The 18482-nt window shown below is 57.7% G+C and overlaps 1 protein-coding gene across 1 annotated transcript; it reads right to left on the bottom strand.

The window, feature by feature from the left end:
- Window positions 1-1417: 1417 nt before the first annotated feature.
- Window positions 1418-9698, bottom strand: NLRP6 (NLR family pyrin domain containing 6; the record flags this gene model as incomplete). Its single annotated transcript, XM_081064286.1, has 8 exons — window positions 1418-2200; window positions 2624-2791; window positions 2869-3039; window positions 4042-4134; window positions 4941-6684; window positions 7307-7345; window positions 7512-7947; window positions 9675-9698. The coding sequence occupies 8 exons, from the start codon at window positions 9696-9698 to the stop codon at window positions 2062-2064; spliced, it is 2814 nt and encodes a 937-aa protein (XP_080920412.1). The 3' UTR covers window positions 1418-2061.
- Window positions 9699-18482: the final 8784 nt, after the last annotated feature.

Here is an 18482-nt window from a genome sequence, read left to right as displayed (position 1 = left end):
AGGCGAGAGGCCCAGGCCCATCAGGAATGGGGTCAGTGCCCTTACAAGAGGCTGGAGAGCAAGCACGCTGCCCACCATGTGATGAAACAGCGAGAGGACAGCCACCTGCAGCCAGGAGGAGGGCCCTCTCAGCAGGCGCAATGTGCCGGCACCTTGACCTTGGACTTCCTGCCTCCAGAACTGGGAGGAATAAGTTCCTGTAGTTGGTAAGTTGCCGTCCATGGTATTTTGTTACCGCAGTCCAAACTGACCGACTCTCCCCTCCAGGGCCTTGGCAGCTGCTTTTCCAGGACCTGGAACACTTTTCTTCCAGACGTCCTTGGACCCATCCTCACTTAGGTTTCCCCAGGAAACCCTTGGCTCATCTCTCCTGCCCGCCTGCGCCATCTGTTGTCTGTCTTCTTGCGTAGAATGCCAGCTCCAGGAGGGCAGGGATGTCTGTTTTGTGGCACACACACTGGACTGGAAGGGCATTTCACTGGTATCGCCACACAGCAGCCTTACCGTTGGTTTCCTTGTATTTGCCCCCAAGGAAAGGAGAGTCTGTAAGACGGATCCTTTCAGGGACTTTGCTAAACCTTTTCTTGCACTTTATGTCTCCCTGTTTGGTCCCAGAAAGACGGCTGGTCAGCCAATGACAGGTACGACTTTCCACGTGGAAAGCAACCTAAGACAGGCGGAGCCGAGTGGGGACCAACAGGAGAACCCACGGGCTTCATAGAGGTGGGCACAGCCCCCCACCTTCCTCAGTCTAAGGAAAGCCTCAGCCCCTGTGGCTCCATTCCTTCCCAAAACTTGCAAGGGCAATGATTCAATGATGTGCTCTCCATCTATTCACATGCATATAGGTTTTGTCCCTTGGGGAACTTGAGACTGTCCAGCTGCCTGCAGGCAAGGGTGATTGGCTTGAATTGGTTTCCTCTTCTGATGTATGGAATTCACAGATCTTGAGATTGACAAGCTTTATCTCCTTTGCTTCCCTAACTAATAAAAGCTAATGCGCAGGCCCGATTAGGCAGGCGGCACAGCCCAGACCTTGAGGCTGCCGGCTTGCACTCTATTCATGGCTACTGTCTTTTCTTAACCCTGCGCCGCCTACCTCGCTCCCCACAACCCTCGTCTCGTGCTGGACGCAACACACTGGAAGTGAAGGGCTGACCGCCAGGCTTCCCTCCACCTGGACTGGGGTCTCAGGAGCTGGCCGAGACCCAGCTCTGCTGAGCAGAGACTTGAGGACTTGAGGGCTGTCCACTGCTGGCCAAGCCCCACCTCAGAGCTTCCTGCTGTTAGCTGCTCCCTGGAGCCTCACTTTCCTCATCTATGAAATGGAGATGACAGCCCCACTCCATACAGGTGGGTTAGGGACTAAAGGAAAAATGGTTAGGACGCCTGGTCCAGGGCAACAGAAACCAACAGAAACCAAAGCAAAGGAGAATTTATTATCAGCACATGCAGGCTGCCCACCACCCATGCCGTCACTGCTGCCACCTCCACCCTCCCCTGGTGGACAACTCCTTCCCTGGCCTCCACTGCTGCTCCCAAAGACCTTAGCAAGGGGACACCTCTGAGCTTGGACACCACAGCCTCAGGGACGGCTTCCTCAGGATGCCAAGCCCCAAATTACTGGGGAAGGACAGTGACCGGCCTACCTCTGGTCAAGGGTCAGCCCCTGCTTGATCCTCTCTGGGGCCAGGAGGAGAATTATGGGGCTGTGGGGCCCCAGAGTGCAGATGGAGATGGGATCAGTGAAGGTGTCACTGTGTGCCCAGTACATGGTTGGTGCTCAGTTACCAGGAGCTCCCCACATGATTACTGTTGCTGGGGGGGAGGGGTGTGCAAGAGGCTGGCTGGATGGTCCCAGGGCAGGAGGGAGCAGCAGTGGAAGCCAGGGGAGGAGTTGTTTCTGGGTGTGGGCGACACATGGTGTAAAGAGGGCCTGTCCAGGACCAGGTCAGGAGCCCTGTCTGTCCAGGGCCCCTCAGGGGCCTCCGCCCTTGGAACTGGGAGGCCTACCCCGCAGGGCTGCCTAGAGACCTCCCGGCTGCCCTGGCCTTCAGAGCCTCAGAGGGCACTGCAGAATTCATTGGGAGGCTCAGGGTGGCCGTCCAGCGCTGGGTGTGTAATGACCAGACCTGGCTTTGCTGTCCTCACAGCCCGCAGTTCCTCCAGTGACTGCTCGCTCAGCTCCACGGAGGTCAGACTACAACCACATACACAGGACAGAGGGTGGTTGGTGTGGGCAGGAGTCCAGGGCTGGGGGAGGCAGTGACCGGGGAGCAGTGGGGGCACTGATGGGGCTGTTGGCCTGGGCTGTGCCAAAGGTACACAGTGACAGAAGGTGGCTAGTCAGGGACGTTGTCAGAGGCTCGGGAAAGGGGGCAGGAGCTGGGGGCCAAGCCTTTGGGGGAGTAGAAGGCTGGTGGCATCATTGACCCAGACTGTGGCCATAGGCGCCATACAACAGACAGACATCTGGTCTGCAGAGTGGTCGGAGCCAAGGGCAGGGCCAGGGCTTTGGAGGGCGCGTCTCCAGGACTGGGTCACTCTGGAGGTTCTGGGAGGGGAAGCCCACAGGTACCCACCCCAACCCACACTTCAGCACCCTTCCAGCCCCTGCCTCCACCTGAGGGTCTGCAGGTGGCATCCTGGGTGCTGCAGGACTGCGCACAGGTAGGTCACCATGGGTCCCGACAGCTGGCAGCCACTGAGATCCAGCGTGGTCAATGTGGGGCTCTGCCGGAGCACGCCCACCAGGTACTGGAGGGCTTCCTGGAGGCCGGGCTGCTCCATCCTGGGAGAGGGGTGACCTCAGGAGCTGCTGTGACCCACCTCCCTCCCCTGCCCACTCTCCTGGCAACAGGGCCTCACCTGAGCTTCTGCACCCTGCACTGGGGCCAGGCCAGGCCCTCGCTCAGCACACGCAGGCCCTCCTTGCTGAGCCCATTTTGGAGCAGGCACAGCTCAGTCAGGCTGGGGGCTGCCCTGAGGGCCTCAGAGAGGTCGAGGCAGACAGAGTCAGACAGTTTGCAGTGGGACAACCTGTGGTCAAGAAGCACATGGGTCTGTCTGCAGCACCTTGGCCACCTCGTTTTACCCCAACTGTGCAAACTGCCCGCTCCCTGGGGGCCATGACCACATGTGCACCCCACTTCTCTACGAGCTTTATAACAAGACCATGCACACCTCCCTCTACCCGTGTAACTGCGCAGAATGGCCCGTCAAGCTGAGCTGGGCCACAAGTCACTCAGTCGTCCGGTTCCTAGCACTCCGGTGGTCGTGTCACTCCTACTTGTCTGCCACCCTAAGTAACGCTGCTATGAGCACTGGTGAGGATCGCTTTAGTGGTAGGACCGAGGGACCACTCCTGCTGGTCACCTCTTCAGCTCCGTGTGCTTACTTCCTGGTTGCTGGAAAAAACCCCAGGCCAAGCAGGTACCGTGTGATGCTGACATGGCTGAAACTTACACCATGGCTATCAGTACCAGGTCCTATGGCTGCTCTGATTTTCTGCTGAGTTGGTGATTGCTGGCAGTCGCAGGAAAGTTATTCCATACTAGATGTTGCACCTGTGTCCTCATTCACCCTCACACCAACCCTCCGAGGCAGAGTCTACTGGCCCCACTGCACAGGAGGGGGGTCTGGAGCTCAGACACTGACCTGCCTGTGGGCACAGAGGCGGCAGCCCTCCCAGTGTCCCGATGGACAGCCGGGCAGTTTCCCACAGCACTGAGCAGCCTTTCTTGGGAAGGGAACTACGTCTGATCGTCATCCCTCCCCCAGAGGGAGGCACCCCGCTTTCCACTGAAACCAGGGCTAAACCCCTCCTGAACTAGCTCCTAAGCCGGTGATGGAGACTCTTCCCCCATCTCCTCTTCTGCCACTTTGTAGGCAGAGCCTGTCCACCCAGCATGGGACACCAGAGGCCACAGGCCCTCGGCCGGTCGCCTCGGCACCCCCCAGACAGGGCCACACCTCTGCCCTGCCCAGGGCATCCCTCTCTGCGTCCCTTCCAGGGGAGGGGCTGGGGGCATGGTCACTCACGTCAGGCTGTTCAGACCGCAGCGCGGGTCGCTCATGGCCTCGCAGAGTGGACGCAGTGGGGAGGCCTGGGGTTTTGTCATGGTGGCTTGAGAACTGCTAGGAGAGAGAGGAAGGTGAAGCCCCCCCAACCCCTCCCAGCCCCTCCCTCCTACAAAGGACCCCTTCCTATGGTCCTCAGGAGTCCAAGCTGCCTCTGCCCTCACTCTCACTCACCCCGTGCTGCCCCCGTCACCCCAGACCTACAGGGACTGCCCCGCTGACAGCGCCTGTGGGCCCAGTGAGGGCTCGCCAACCGCCCGCCTCATGTGGGTCTGTCCTTGCATCTGCCATGTCAACACCCTGACATTCATTCCCTCGACAGGTGCTGAGCAGCTGTGTTGGTGCTGGCTTGTAGGTCAGTGCACAGAAGCGCGACACAAGCCTTGTCCTGGAGCAGCTGGGAATCTGGCCGATGCGACAGGCATTGACAGATGTTATGGTGTTCAGTGGTCCCTGGGGTACTTCTGGGGCCAAAGGGTCCCAGGCCCGCTGGGGGAGTCTTTGAGGATCTGGGCGGAGGGAACAGCAGGTGCAAAGGCTCGGGGCACAGGGGGCATGATGTCTTCCAGAACTTGTGAGAAAGCATGGGGGGCCCTGCTGGTCCACAGCTTCATGGCCATGCTATGGGGTTAGCCTGGGATGTGCGTGGAGGATGTGGGGGGACATGGGGAGTGGTGGAGGGCATTTAGGGGGCATGGTGGGGACAGCCTGGGGAAGGAGGTGGGCAGTGGGAGGCTGCCTCGCAAGGGGATGGACCACAGCAGCCCTGAAGTCCTGCCTCTGGCCTGGGGAGCAGGTCCCCATGCGCAGATGGCCACACAGACCCCCGGTGCCCCACTGAGGGCGGCCCCAGGACTCACGCGCTGCCGCTCAGGCTGCCCTGCAGTCGCTTCATCAGGCTCCTTTTCTTCTTCTTCTCCTGCGCCGTGGCCAATCCGCAGCTGACCAGCCGCAGCGCCTGTCCCTCCGGGCAGCACCGCACGCAGTAGCTCAGGGCCGCCATGTCCATGCGGCTGAAGCGCAAGCGCTCCAGCGCCAGCTCCGGGAGGCCGCGCAGGGCTTGGCGCACGAAGGCGTCCTCCTGCGTCTCGTACAGGCAGTACAGCAGCTCCAGCAGCTGGTTCCACTCCTCGCCCCCCTCCTCCTCCTCCTCCTCGGGCTCTGCGCACTTCTGCGTCTCCTCGGCCCCCTCTGGCGCCACCCTAGGCTGCCCCTGGCCCTGGTCCTGCACCCACTTCAGGACGTCCTGCTTCACGCGCTCGGAGACCGCGCAGCCGAAGCAGCCCTCGATGTCGCGCATGCGCTCGGCGCTGAGCAGGCCGAAGAGGAACCGCCTGGTGAGCACGAGGTGCCCGCGCAGCTCGGCGTCCCCCTGCAGAAGCTCCCTCGCGCCCGCGGCCGGCGCCGCGCACGGCCCCTCGTCCTCCAGCAGGTAGGACAGAGCAGCGAAGAATTCCTGGAAGCTGTGGTCGATGAAGTGGTAGGCGACCTCGGGCGCCAGCACGCCCGGCAGCTCCACCTTTTGGAGGAATGGCGTCTGGACTTGGGAGCCCAGAAGCTGCAGTCGCTCCAGGTCCCTCTCGGCGAACTGCGCCCGGCGCCCGAGCACGCCTTCGCGGGCCAGCCGGCACAGCCTGCGCAGCTCGCCCTGCCTCCGGGGCGCCGCGCTCAGGACGCTGGCGGCGAAAAGCAGGTACACGGCCGTGGTGGTCTTGGAGGCGCGCGACAGGTCCAGGCCGCGCTCCAGCTGCTGGTGCAGCACGGTGCACACGATCCAGCACACGAAGGGCACGAAGCACAGCGCGAACAGCGTCTCGTTGTCCTTCACGAAGCGGTAGGCGCGCTCCGCCGTCCTGGCGTCCGGGAAGAACTTGTAGAAGTACTTCTTCTTGTCCTTGTCGGAGAAGCCGCGCACCGCGGCGCTCTGCGGCGACGACTGCTGGCCCGGCAGCCGGCCGGGGGCGGCGGCGCGCGTGGTCACCAGCAGGCGCGCCCCGGGCAGCAGCGTCTTGCTCAGCAGGCCGCCCAGCACCCGCGCGCCGCCCGCGGCCTCGAAGGGGTCGGCGCAGGGCGTCTGCCCGGCGGGCCCCGGCGCCGGCAGCTCGTCCGCGCCGTCCAGGATGAAGAGCAAGCGCTCCGCCTGCGCCAGCATCCGCCGCACCGGCGCGCCGCGGTCCGGGCACTGGTCCAGGACCAGGTCGGCCAGGCTCCAGGGGCCCGGCCGCTCCAGCAGCTCTCGGCAAGGCACGAAGAAGGCGAAGTCCACCTGGCCGTGGTACAGCTTGCCCGACGCCCAGTCGTACATGATCTTCTTGGCCGCCATGGTCTTGCCGATGCCCGCCGGGCCCCGCAGCACCACGGTCAGCGGCCGCTGGCCCTCGTCATCGCGGCGGAACAGGCTGTTGAAGGTGTGGGTGTCCGAGCGCCGAGCGCGCTCCGGCTGCGGCTCCTCCTCGCGCCCCGGGGCCTCGCCCCTCAGCGCGGCGCCCTCGGGCGCGATGAGCAGCTTGGTGAAGCGCTTGTTCATCTTCACGGAGCGGGCGTTCCTCTCCTTCACCTTCGCGTACTGCTGCAGCACGTGCTCCTGGTACCTCTTCTTGTACTCTGCGGGGGGGCACGAGGGCGCGGCGGCCCGTCAGCGCCGGGGCGCCCACGGCGCCCCCCGCCCACGGCGCCCCCCGCCCACGGCGCCCCCCGCCCACGGCGCCCCCCACCCGCGCAGGCTGTCTCCCCGCCCACGGCGCTCCCCGCCCACGGCGCCCCCCACCCGCGCAGGCTGTCTCCCCGCCCACGGCGCCCCCCGCCCACGGCGCCCCCCGCCCACGGCGCCCCCCGCCCACGGCGCCCCCCGCCCACGGCGCCCCCCACCCGCGCAGGCTGTCTCCCCGCCCACGGCGCCCCCCGCCCACGGCGCCCCCCACCCGCGCAGGCTGTCTCCCCGCCCACGGCGCCCCCCGCCCACGGCGCCCCCCGCCCGCGCAGGCTCAGTCTCCCCGCCCACGGCCCTCCCCGCCCACGGCGCCCCCCGCCCACGGCGCCCCCCGCCCACGGCGCCCCCCGCCCACGGCGCTCCCCGCCCACGGCGCCCCCCACCCGCGCAGGCTGTCTCCCCGCCCCGCGCCGGCCTGCCACGCCGGCTCCGCCCCGGGACCAGCCGCGGGAACCCACGACTGGCGCGGAGAGCATGCGCGCTCCCGGCCTGCGCCGCCCACGGAGAGAGACCTACCGGCCACGGAGAGCAGCGCCGCGCAGCTGGGGCCGAGCCCTGAAAGGGAGACCCGCCGTGAGGCCGCGCCGCGGTGGCGGGGACGGCGCAGTAGGAGGTCCGGGGCACCCCCCGGAGGCCCGGGATCGGAGCCCTGGGCCTCACTGCCCGGACGCCGCGGAGGAACCGAGGGGCAGGACCTGGGCGACCCCGACCCCGCGCTCACGCTGCAGCCGCTGCTCCTTGAGCCGCGCCGCCACATCGCGTACGTCCGCCTTCTTCAGGGTCTTTCGGGCGACGTCCAGCGCGGGCTCCGGCCCGTAGAATTGGGTCAGCTGCTCCGCGAGGTCCACGGCGTCTGCGCGCTCCAGCCGCCCCCACGGGATGCTGCGGCCCCCCAGCGGCGCGTCCCGCAGCTTGTGGCGGAAGCGCTTCATCTGCTCCGCGCTCAGGTCCTCGAGCGCCGCCAGCAGCAGCTCGCGGGACGCGGCGGCTCGGGACTCCACGCTGCGGGCCGACGGGCAGGTGAGCGGGGTCAGCACGTTTGTCGCGTCCGCAGACCCCGCTCTCGCTTCGCCGCCCCCTACCCGGCGTCGGGGCGCCGACCACGGGCAGGGGCTCAGGCGCTCCCGGTTGTCCCCTGGTGGCTCCGGAACGACGCTCTGCAGGGAGGGGAGTCGTCCCCTCCCCAGACGGGGGTCCTGGGCTTTTCCTCCGAGCGCGTCGCTGCCTGGCGATGAGGCCGGGCACTCCAGGGCAGCCCTGGTCGTCGCTGACCCAAGCGCCCTGGGACGCCTGCCTGCCCCGTGTGTTCCTTTCTACCTGGCCGGCCAGGTCAGACGCCCAGGATGAGGTGTCTACCTACGAGGGCCTGTGCCCTCCGCTTTCCTCCTCTCCCTGCCTTCTCTCCCCTGAGAGTCTGGAGCAGAGCTGGACTCAGCAGGGAGCCAGAATCACCCCCTGGCCCAGGCTGTGTTCTTGAACCCCCACCTGGGGGCCTTGCACGGGGGCTGAGTCTGAGCTCCTGGTGGGAATAGACCCCACGGATGTGGTTTGTGGGGATGGGCTCCCTGGAAAGGGGAGCCTGGGGGAAACTGAAGCCCCAGGACTTAGCAGGGCTGGGCAGTAGCCCCAGAGGGCCGAAATGAGCCAGTTCCCAAGTGACCACTCTGAGACCTAGCACTCACCTGGAGCAGGAAGCGTCTGGCTGTGCCATGGGGACAGGCTCTTAGGTCTACAATTCCGAGGCAGAGGTGGGGATCAGACAGGTGACCGTTCTGCTCACTGACTAGAGCCGAATCCTAGGGGTTGTCCAGCCCCATCCATGCCCCAGGCCCAAGTGCTATAGCTCAGCCAGCACTGTCCCAAAGCTCCTCAACTCAGGCACTACGGCACAGGTGCACGATAGCCCTTTAAGAACTGTGCTTGGTGACCTTTGATTTTCTGCTTTCCTTTATTCGGTTAACGTTCTCTGAGGACCCATGGGGTGTGGTGGCGAAGTGTAGTGAGCAGGTGACTGCAGAGCAGGGTGGGCTGCATGGAGGTGGCTGGCTCAGAACTAGGTCTTAAGCCTTAAAGCCTCAAGATAGGTTAAACCCTGAAGGCAGGGTCAAGGAAGGGCATCTTAGGTAGAGGGAGACTGAGGACAAAGGAGAGGCTGGCATGGCGTTGTACGGAGAGGAAGGCTGTCACATGGGGGCCAGGAGATGATGGTACAGGGAAGCGTTCTTTGTCTTCCCAGACCTGGCTTGAGGGGGATGAGGCTTGCCGGGATGAGTGTGTGTGACTGACGAGGGAGCACGTGTGACCACATGCCTGTGTGTCCCACTGACAGTGTCTGCCTGTGTGGCCACGTTAATGTTTGCCTGGGTGCATCTGTGCTCAGCTGGGTGATGGTCCCCCGAGACATCAGCTCTGCATCCTTGACCCCTGTGAATGTGCCTCATGTGCCAAAAGGGACTTCGCGGGTGTGTTTAAATCCAGGATCTTGAGATGAGAAGAGTCCGAGCAGAGGGAGTGTGGCTCAGAAGACAGTGTGACACTGAAGCACAGTGCCAGACTGTGGGCTCTGAGGAGAGTGGGCCATGAAGAACACAGTGCTGAAGCTAGACTGCAGCTGGGAAAGGCCCTGCGGGGGCTCCCCAGGGCCTCCGAGGGAGTGTGGCCGAGCCAACAGCTGGACCTCAGCCCAGTGAAACTGGTTCTGGACTTCTGACCTCCAGAATACATGTGTGTTGCTTCCGGCCATGGCCTTTGTGATAACTTTTTCTGGCAGCCACAGGCCATGCCCTCAGCCTGTTTCTGAGTGCCTGTGTGACCACAATTCTGTGAACATGTCTCCTCAGGGCCTGTGGCTCTGCAGTCATCATTGCCTTTGTGGCCCCGTCACCTTCAGGCCACCGGTCATCTGCATCTTCAGTCCTGTTTGCTCAGGAGCCTGAGAACTGCCCTGAGGGGGATGTGGGGGGGCGCGGGAGGACCCACAGTCCTGGGAGCCTCTAGAGTGCCCCCTCCACCAGGAGGAAGGATGCCCATTTTCCCCTATGATTTGTTTTCTACTTAAGACAAATAGATCCCACCTGTCCTTGAGGGGGGCTGAGATTGTCAAAGGTATGCTTCTGTTCTGTCACATATCAACCCAATGGTGGCCCCCATAAAGACCCACACAAATACAGTGAACGCGTCTTTGATAAAGGAACATGGGCAATTCAATGGAGAAAAAACAGTCTGTTTCGACAAATGGGCTGGAACACTGGACATCCACATATAAAAAAATATAGACCCAGACTTTATATGCTTCACAATTACTAACTAAAAATGGATCATAGACCTAAATGCTAAATGCAAAACTATAAAAATTTTAGAAGATAACTTAGGAGAAAATCTAGGTGATCTTGGGTTTGACGATAACATTTTCAATAAAACACAGAAAACGTGATCTATGAAAAAAAATCGAGATATTTGACTTAAATAAATTAAAAACTTTTGCTTTGCAAAAGACACTATTAAGATGCTAAGTAACAGATTGAAGAAAATATTTGCAAAAGACATATCTGATGAAGGACTGTCATCCAAAATATATAAAAAGAACTTTCGAGATTCAACAATAAGAAAAGTAACGACTTGCTTAAAAAATGGTCAAAAGCTCTGGACATCTAATCAAAGACGATGGAAAATAAGCCCATGAAAAGACAGCATTATACAGCACCAGGGAAATGAACATTAAAACAACGGGACACCAGGGCCAGCCCGGTGGCTTAGGTGGTTAGAGCTCCATGCTCCTAACTCCGAAGGCTGCCGGTTCGATTCCCACATGGGCCAGTGGGCTCTCAACCACAAGGTTGCCGGTTCAACTCCTCGAGTCCGGCAAGGGATGGTGGGCAGCGCTCCCTGCAACTAAGATTGAACACGGCACCTTGAGCTGAGCTGCCTCCCGGATGGCTCAATGGCTCAGTTGGTAGGAGGGCGTCCTCTCAACCGCAAGGTTGCCGGTTTGCTGGGCTGTGCCCCCTACAACTAGAAAAACGGCAACTGGACCTGGAGCTGAGCTGCACCCTCCACAACTGAGACTGAAAGGACAACAACTTGAAGCTGAGCTGCACCCTCCACAACTAAGATTGAAAGGACAACAACTTGACTTGGGGAAAAAAGTCCTGGAAGTGCACACTGTTCCCCAATAAAGTCCTGTTCCCCTTCCCCAATAAAACCTTTGGGGGAAAAAAAAGAGACTTTAAAACAACGGGACACCACTACACACCAACTGGAATGACTAATATCCAGAGCATGACTACACCAAGTGCTGGGAGGACCTGGAGCTGCAGGAAGTGTCACTCGTCATTGGGGTGCAACCAGTGTGGGTGGCAAAGCCAAACACAGGTTACCAGACACTCCAACAATCACACTGTAAGATATTTTCCTAAAGGAGCTGAAAACTTACGTCCACACAAAAACTTGCACGTGGATGTTTATAGCAGCTTTGTTTGTAATTCCTAAAACCTGAAAGCAGATGTTTTTAATAGGTGGAAAGATAAACAAATTGTGGTCTACCTGGATAATGGAATACTGGTCAGTGCTAAAAAGAAATGAGCTCTCAGCCATGAACATACATGGAGGAACCTTCGATGCACATGACTAAGTGAAAGAACCAGTCTGAGAAGGCTACACACTGTGTGATCCCAACTCTATGACATTTCGGAAAAGGCAAAACTATGGGGACGGGACGGTGAAAAGATCAGTGGTGTCAGAGGTTGGGGGAGGGGTGGACAGACGGAGCAGAGAGGTTCTTAGAGCCGTGGGACTGCTCCGTGTGACACGAGAATGGTGGGCACATGACGTTATGCATTCATCCAAAGCCATAGAAAGCACACCAAGAGCAAACCCTACTGTGATCCATGCACTTTAGTTAATACCATGTCAGTATCGGTTCATCAGCAGTAACAAACGTACCGAGCACACTGACGCGTGGAGCGCATAACGGGAAGGGGTGTGGAGGTATAAAAAAATCTCTGTACTTTCTGCAAATTTTTTTCTTTCACCTAAAACTGCTCTAAAATGTAAAGTCTATTAAAAAACAGTGACGTGATATCAGTTCACACCCAGTGCGAAGATTCTGGTGGAAAGGATGGACAGTACCCAGTGTTGGGGAGGATGTGGAGGGATCAGAGCCTTCACGCAACTCCGGTGGGGACGCGAGTGATGCAGACACCGGGAACCAGCTGGGCAGCCCCCAGAATTGACACACGCTGTTACCATGTGACCTTGTAAGCTACACCGAGGTGTCTACCTGCGGGCCATGAAAACATAACATCCCCATAAAAACTCCTGCACCCACGTGTAGCAGCAGTATTGGTAAGAGCCCAAAGCAACCTGATGTTAACCGACAAGGGACACATGACATGGCTCATCCACACCCTGGAATGGCATTCAGCCACAAAAAGGAACAAAGCACCAATACGTGTCATGACAATATGAGCCTCGAGAACATTATGCTCCATGAGGGAAGGTGACTACGAAGGCCAAACACTGCGAGTCTGTTCAGATGGAATGTCAGACAGGCCAGGCCAGGGACAGCAGACGGCGATGGCCCGGGCTGGGCTGGCAAACTCCTCCACTGGTACTGGGCAGGGCGTTCTTTGTGGAGCAATGAAATGTTCTAGAATTGACTGTGGTGATGGCCGTACAGCTCCAGGGATATACTAAGAAGCACTGAAGGAGACGGCTTTCAATGGGCGAGCTGTGTGGTGTGTGCCTTTATCTCACCGAAGGTGTTTTAAAACATTTGCTGCATTGGCCACTCATCGGGGTCCTTTAAGCAGCCTTGATGTGGTGAACACACCCAGGGCCAGGTAAGCTTTATTCGCTGTCTGTGCCCCTGGTTGCCACAGCCCTGTGGCAGCCGGCTGTTGGCTCAGTGGCTGCGGTGGCTCCAACAGTGGCCAAAATGAGACACTCGGCCTGAGCAGTGGCACTGCTCACAGGGTAGCTCTGAGGGGTCTGGGACCCAGCTCCTGCTGGCAGGGAATGCTCCCCATTCTGCAGCTGTTCTGGGTGACCGTGTCACCACCAGCCTGTGGAAGAGGGAAAAGCAAGGGCTGGGGACATGCCCTTTCCTTCCTAGAGCGAGGCCGACATTTGCACATTTCACTTCCACTCTCCCTCTTGGCCACTAACTCATGGGGCCTCACTTTTTGTCAGGGAGTGTGGGCCGTGGGCCCAGCCTAAATTCCATAACAACAGGCGCTCTGTCTTAAGTCTGTTCTGCCAAGAATTTATGATTCTGTCCTCACAGCCCCCCAACCTGAGGACCCTGAGGGGCTATGGGCACAAGTACACAGAGGCCGTGGACGTTTTTGCGGAAGGCAGAGTGGCCAAGGCCTTGCCGGGGAGGAGGCGTCTGCGATGGGCAGAGGACAGCAGCTGCTCAGACAGCATCTGTAGGCTCGGCGGGCCCTGCCTGGGGCATCTGGGAGCAGATCTGAGCCAGGGGTGGGTCCCGGCAGCTCGCCCGAGATGCCGTCCTGGTCAGGCTCCTTTGCTTTCTCTGCCCCCCAGCCTCATGCACTCTCAGCTCGGACCCCCAGGCCCTGTGTCCATGACCCCACCCCAGGACAAAGAGGAGGGAGGCCAAGAGCAAAAGGCCGTGCCCGCTCCACTCACCCCCCTCACCAGGAACATGGGCTCCCGGAAAGCTCTCTGTCTTTACCAGGACGGTGTCCCATGGTCGCCTGCAGGGAAGTCGAGCTATGGGAAGGCACCTAACAAACCCGCACAAGGGGGACTTCTGCTGATGGGGGAGAAGGGCAGAACAGGTCCCCGGTGGGCAAGCGCATGCACACTGGACCCCACCTGAGACCCCCTTGTGTTGGAAGGAGAGCTGAGAGGAGCTGTGGTGCTGCCGCCCAAGGTAAACAGAGTCCAGCCAGCAGGACAGTGATGTGGGGGTGGCAGGGCGCTGGAGGGGCATGGCGGAAGGGAAGGACAGAGGGGGTTTGCAGTGAGTGTGCTGCTGGGGGCCGCAGACAGGGCGGGGTTCAGCCACTGCCCTCAGCCTGACCTCGAGCAGAGGGAGAAGGCCTACAGCTTCTTCAAGGACAGGACTGCCCTGCGACATGACAGACCCCCCGGGGGCCCTGAAGCACAGGGTGACATGTTTTCTGAGACATGCAGAGCGGGACGGTGATTTCCGGGTGTGGCTGCGGGCCAAGTCGTGGGGCTGTCCATATTCCTGTGGGTTCTGTGGGTTCTGCTGGGTGGTCCTTGAGGGTTTGGACCTCTGATCAACTGTCACACCCGGAACGAAAGTCCCTGCATGTCTGAGCCGGATACGGCAGTATCAACTGCTGGAGCTTGTTGCAAATTCACTAGACATGAGCCACACAGTAACTACAGGGCCCTCAGGTCGGGGCCACGTGGTCCCCGCAGGGCCCTCAGGTCGGGGCCACGTGTTGCCCGCAGGGCCCTTAGGTTGGGGGGGCCACGTGGTCCCCTCAGGGGGACCTGTAGATTCCGAGGGGAGGCTTCTCCCAGGGAACCTCTTGGCCACGGGATCCTCCAAGAGGCCTGTCAAAGCAGCCGGAGAGAGAAAGGCTTACACTGGTCTGTAAAAGAAGACAAAGAAACATTATTCAGCCTTAAAAGGAAGGAAATTCCTGCTACAGCATGGAGGAAACTGGACGACTTTACACTAAGTGAAATGAGCCAGACACAGAAGGACAAGCACTGTGTGTCCTTCCACTCACACGAGGTCCCTAGAGGAGTGAGATTCATAGAGACAGGAAGTAAATGGTGGTGCCAGGGCTGAGGAGGGGGAGGGGAGTGAGTGTTTCATTGGGACAGAGTGTCAGTCTGGGACCATGTAAAGTTCTGGAAGTGGATGGAGGTGATGGCCACACAACAGTGTGAATGTGCCTAATGCCACTGGGTTGGCAGTTAAAATGGTTAAGAAGGTAAGTTGTGTGTATTTTACCTCAACTTACAAAAATGAGACAAAGAGACTCAGTGTGTCCATAATCTGACTAATGATTAGCTCAGGTGTGCTCTCCTGACCTGTGAGAAACACAGCCTCTCTTTGTCGAGCCAAGAAGGGCTCAGCAGGACCTTGAGAACAGCAGCCTTGTGTCCAACCCGGGAGGACAGGCTCATAAAGTTTTATAGGGCTTATCATGCCTCAACCCTTATCACCTGTGGAGAGCGGGTGGGGGGCCTGGGAGCAGAGAGCAGGCCACGGGCTGGCTGGGTGCCCCTGTACCTGCCTGCCTTTCTGAACTCTAACCCCCCCTCAAGGCTAAATCACTCACTGCCTTGCTGGCAGCCAGTGGGGCTTTTCTCACCAGCCCAGCGTCCACACTTTTGGCCACAGCACCACTTGTGCAGAGGGAAGGGCTCCCCCCACGCCCCTGTCACCTGGCCCCCAGGTTCCTGCTGGTCTCCCCTGGAGGGAAGTCTCCCCTGGGGCCTCCTGGTGGAGGGCCATGGGTGAGGTCCTCCTTCAAAAGGTGGCCTGGACCCTCACGTCAGGGAACAGACCCACCTTGTCGCCTCATCAGATGTATGAGGGGGCGCCCAGCTTCACAGGAGGCCCAGGGTCAAGATGACTGAGGAGCAGAGCCAGGGGGCACCTCACACACAGCTGCACGAAGCCCTCCCATGAGTCCCTGTTGTGTGGCAGGGTGGGGGACTCTCCTGGCTCCTGAGGACTTGGCTGTGCCAGCCACAGGGAAGCCCCTGGGGCCTGGCGGCTGCAGTGGGGAGCTCCTCCCAGGGCCTGGCTCCTGGCCTCCTCTTCTCACAGATCTGTGAGGGGCCCTGCCCCCTACCTTGGGCTCCAGTTGGTCCAGAGGCCCCGCCCTCGCCCCTGCCCAAGGCTCCCTCAGTCATCACTCATCGTCTGCAGTGAAGGGCAGCTGCTCACATCTCACCTGGCCTGTCCACCTGTGAGCCTCCTCCTCTCCTGTGACATGACCCGCAGCACAGCATTGGTGACGCTCAGAGAGCACGCAGTGACAATGTTTCCTCCCTGCTGTGCTCGTGTCGCCCCCGGGGGCCACCTGCCTAAGTGGCCTCCCCTTTCTCATCCCCTCACCTATGTCCAGGGGTCTGCTGCCCAGTGCATATCCTGACTCCTAGCTCTGCCATTTACTGGCCACTGGGTAACCCTCCACAAGCTCTGGACTTCCCTGGGCCAAGTTTCTTCATCTGCAAATGGATAGTACCTGCTTCCAAGGGTTGTGGGTTTGAAGGGATGTAATTGGTAAAAATGGTTTAAAGCACTTAAAATACAGCCTAAATGAAGTTGGATCCCTACCTGACAATGCGTACGAAATTAGCTCAAAATGGAACAAAGACCTAAGTTTAAGAATGAAAACTATAGACATCTTAGGGGAAAGCACAGGGGAAATTCTCCACGACCTCATTGTTAGCAACTATGCCACCAATAGCACGAGCAGCACAAGAAAAAAAATTTGACTTCATCAAAACTAAAACTCTTGTGCCTCAAAGGACAGTATCAAGAGAGTGAAAAGGCGACCAACAGATGGGAGAAAAATATTTGCATACCGTATATCTGATAAAGGATTAAAATCTATAACATACAAGGTCTGACAATTAAGTTTGCAACCTCTTCCTAGAAAAAGTGCTCCATACCTCACTGCTGAATATCACTACCGCCACCTTTGAAGTCCTCCCCTTGGGAAGCTATGCACCGGGGCCAGCACCTAGTCCACCCTTCCAAGCAGTTTTGGAACTCTTTTTCTGGAATGGCCATCAGAGCTGTTGTCATATTACCCTTGATGTCCTGAATGTCATCAAAATGTCTTCCTTTCAATATTTCCTTTATCTTCAGGTAAAGAAAGAAGACATTGGGGGCTAAATTAGGTGAGTAGGGAGGGTGTTCCAAAACAGTTATTTATTTACTGGCTAAAAACTTCCCCACAGACAGTGCCGTGTGAGCTGGTGCACTGTCGTGATGCAAGAGCCATGAATTGTTGGCGAAAAGTTCAGGTCATTTTCATCTTTTTCACGCAGCCTTTTCAGCACTTCCAAATAGTAAACTTGGTTAACTGTCCAGCTGGTACAAATTCACAAAGAATAATCCCTCTGATATCAAAAAAGGTTAGCAACATCGTTTTGACTCTTGATTTGGACTGACAGAACTTTTTTGGTCGTGGAGAATTGGCTGACTTCCATTGTGTACTTGGATGCTTTGTTTCAGGGTTGTATTGGTACACCCATGTTTCATCACCAGTGATAACACGGTCCAAATCATCGTCTTGTCTCTCCAAAAGGTCTTGGCAAACTTCACTCTCCTTTGCTTTTGTTCATCGCTGAGCTCCTTCGGGACCATTTTTGTACACGGCTTTCTCATGCCAAGATTTTCAGTTAAGGTTTTCCTAACTGCTTCTCTACAATGTTAACCTGGCCTGCTATGCTTCTCACAGTCAGCCAATGATTTGGATGCACAATTTGATGAATTTTTGCAATGTTTTCATCAATTCTTGTTACTGGCCGCCCTGACCTCTCTTCATCAGTGACACATTCTCTCCTCTCAGAAAAACGTTTAATCCGTTTGTACACTGCCGTTTTCTTCATGGCATTATCCCCATAAACTTAGACTAACATATCCTTGATTTCACTTCCACTCTTGACAAGTTTAACAAGAAATTTAATGTTTGTTTGTTGCTCTAATTGAAGCTGAGATATTCTCATGACAGCACACAAAAACACGCAATAACAGGGGTGGCCAGTTAGCTCAGCTGGTTAGAGCACGGTGCTCCTAACCACAAGGTTGCCGGTTCGATCCCCACATGGGCCAGTGTGAGCTGCTCCCTCCACAATTAGATTGAAACAACTACTTGACTTGGAGCTGATGGGTCCTGGAAAATCACACTTAAAATAAATAAAAGTCAAAAAAAAATTCTATTTTGGTGGTGGGGGGAGGGAGATGAGGGTAAGGGGGATCAAATACATGGTGATGGAAGGAGAACTGACTCTGGGTGGTGAACACACAATGGGATTTATAGACGATGTAATACAGAATTGTACACCTGAAATCTATGTAATTTCACTAACAATTGTCACCCCAATAAATTAAAAAAAAAACTTTTAAAAAATTGAAAAAAAAATCTTAAAAAAAACCACCACGCAATAACAATAATAAACACCACTCAGCAAGACACCACCACATGTGGACATGAACACAGCTGTGAGACATTGATATCCCAAGGTTATGAAAGTTTACTGAGCTGTTCGTACAGTTCTGCCAATGCAAGTGCACTGTGGCAAGTGTGTGAACTTAATTGTCAGAGTGCCTACAACCCAACAACAAACAAACAAATAAAACAATCAAAAAATGTGCAAAGGACTCACTAGACATTTCTGCAAAGACAAATAGCCAACAAGACAGTACCCTGGGGCCTCCTGCTCCTCCCAAACCTCATACATAGAACATGTTGCCTGTCCCCTTATGTCCATGTCCACGAATCCTTCCACTTTGTTTCTCAGACATTTCAGCTCCTGGATCACTGTCTTCTCAAATGCACTCTCTGTAACTTTTGTGATTTCATAGTCAACATGGAGCATCTTTCCAACAGCTCTTACTCTCCCGCGATGGGCCCATCTCTGCCGCTGAGCTTCTCATGCCTCTGGTCACCCTTAGATCAAACACATCCCACGTCTGCACCTGCAGCCTGTCCTGGGTCAC

Source organism: Rhinolophus hipposideros (genome assembly GCF_964194185.1).
Source record: "Rhinolophus hipposideros genome assembly, chromosome: 10".
NCBI lineage: Eukaryota > Metazoa > Chordata > Mammalia > Chiroptera > Rhinolophidae > Rhinolophus > Rhinolophus hipposideros.
This window is presented reverse-complemented; position numbering and strand designations above follow the sequence as displayed.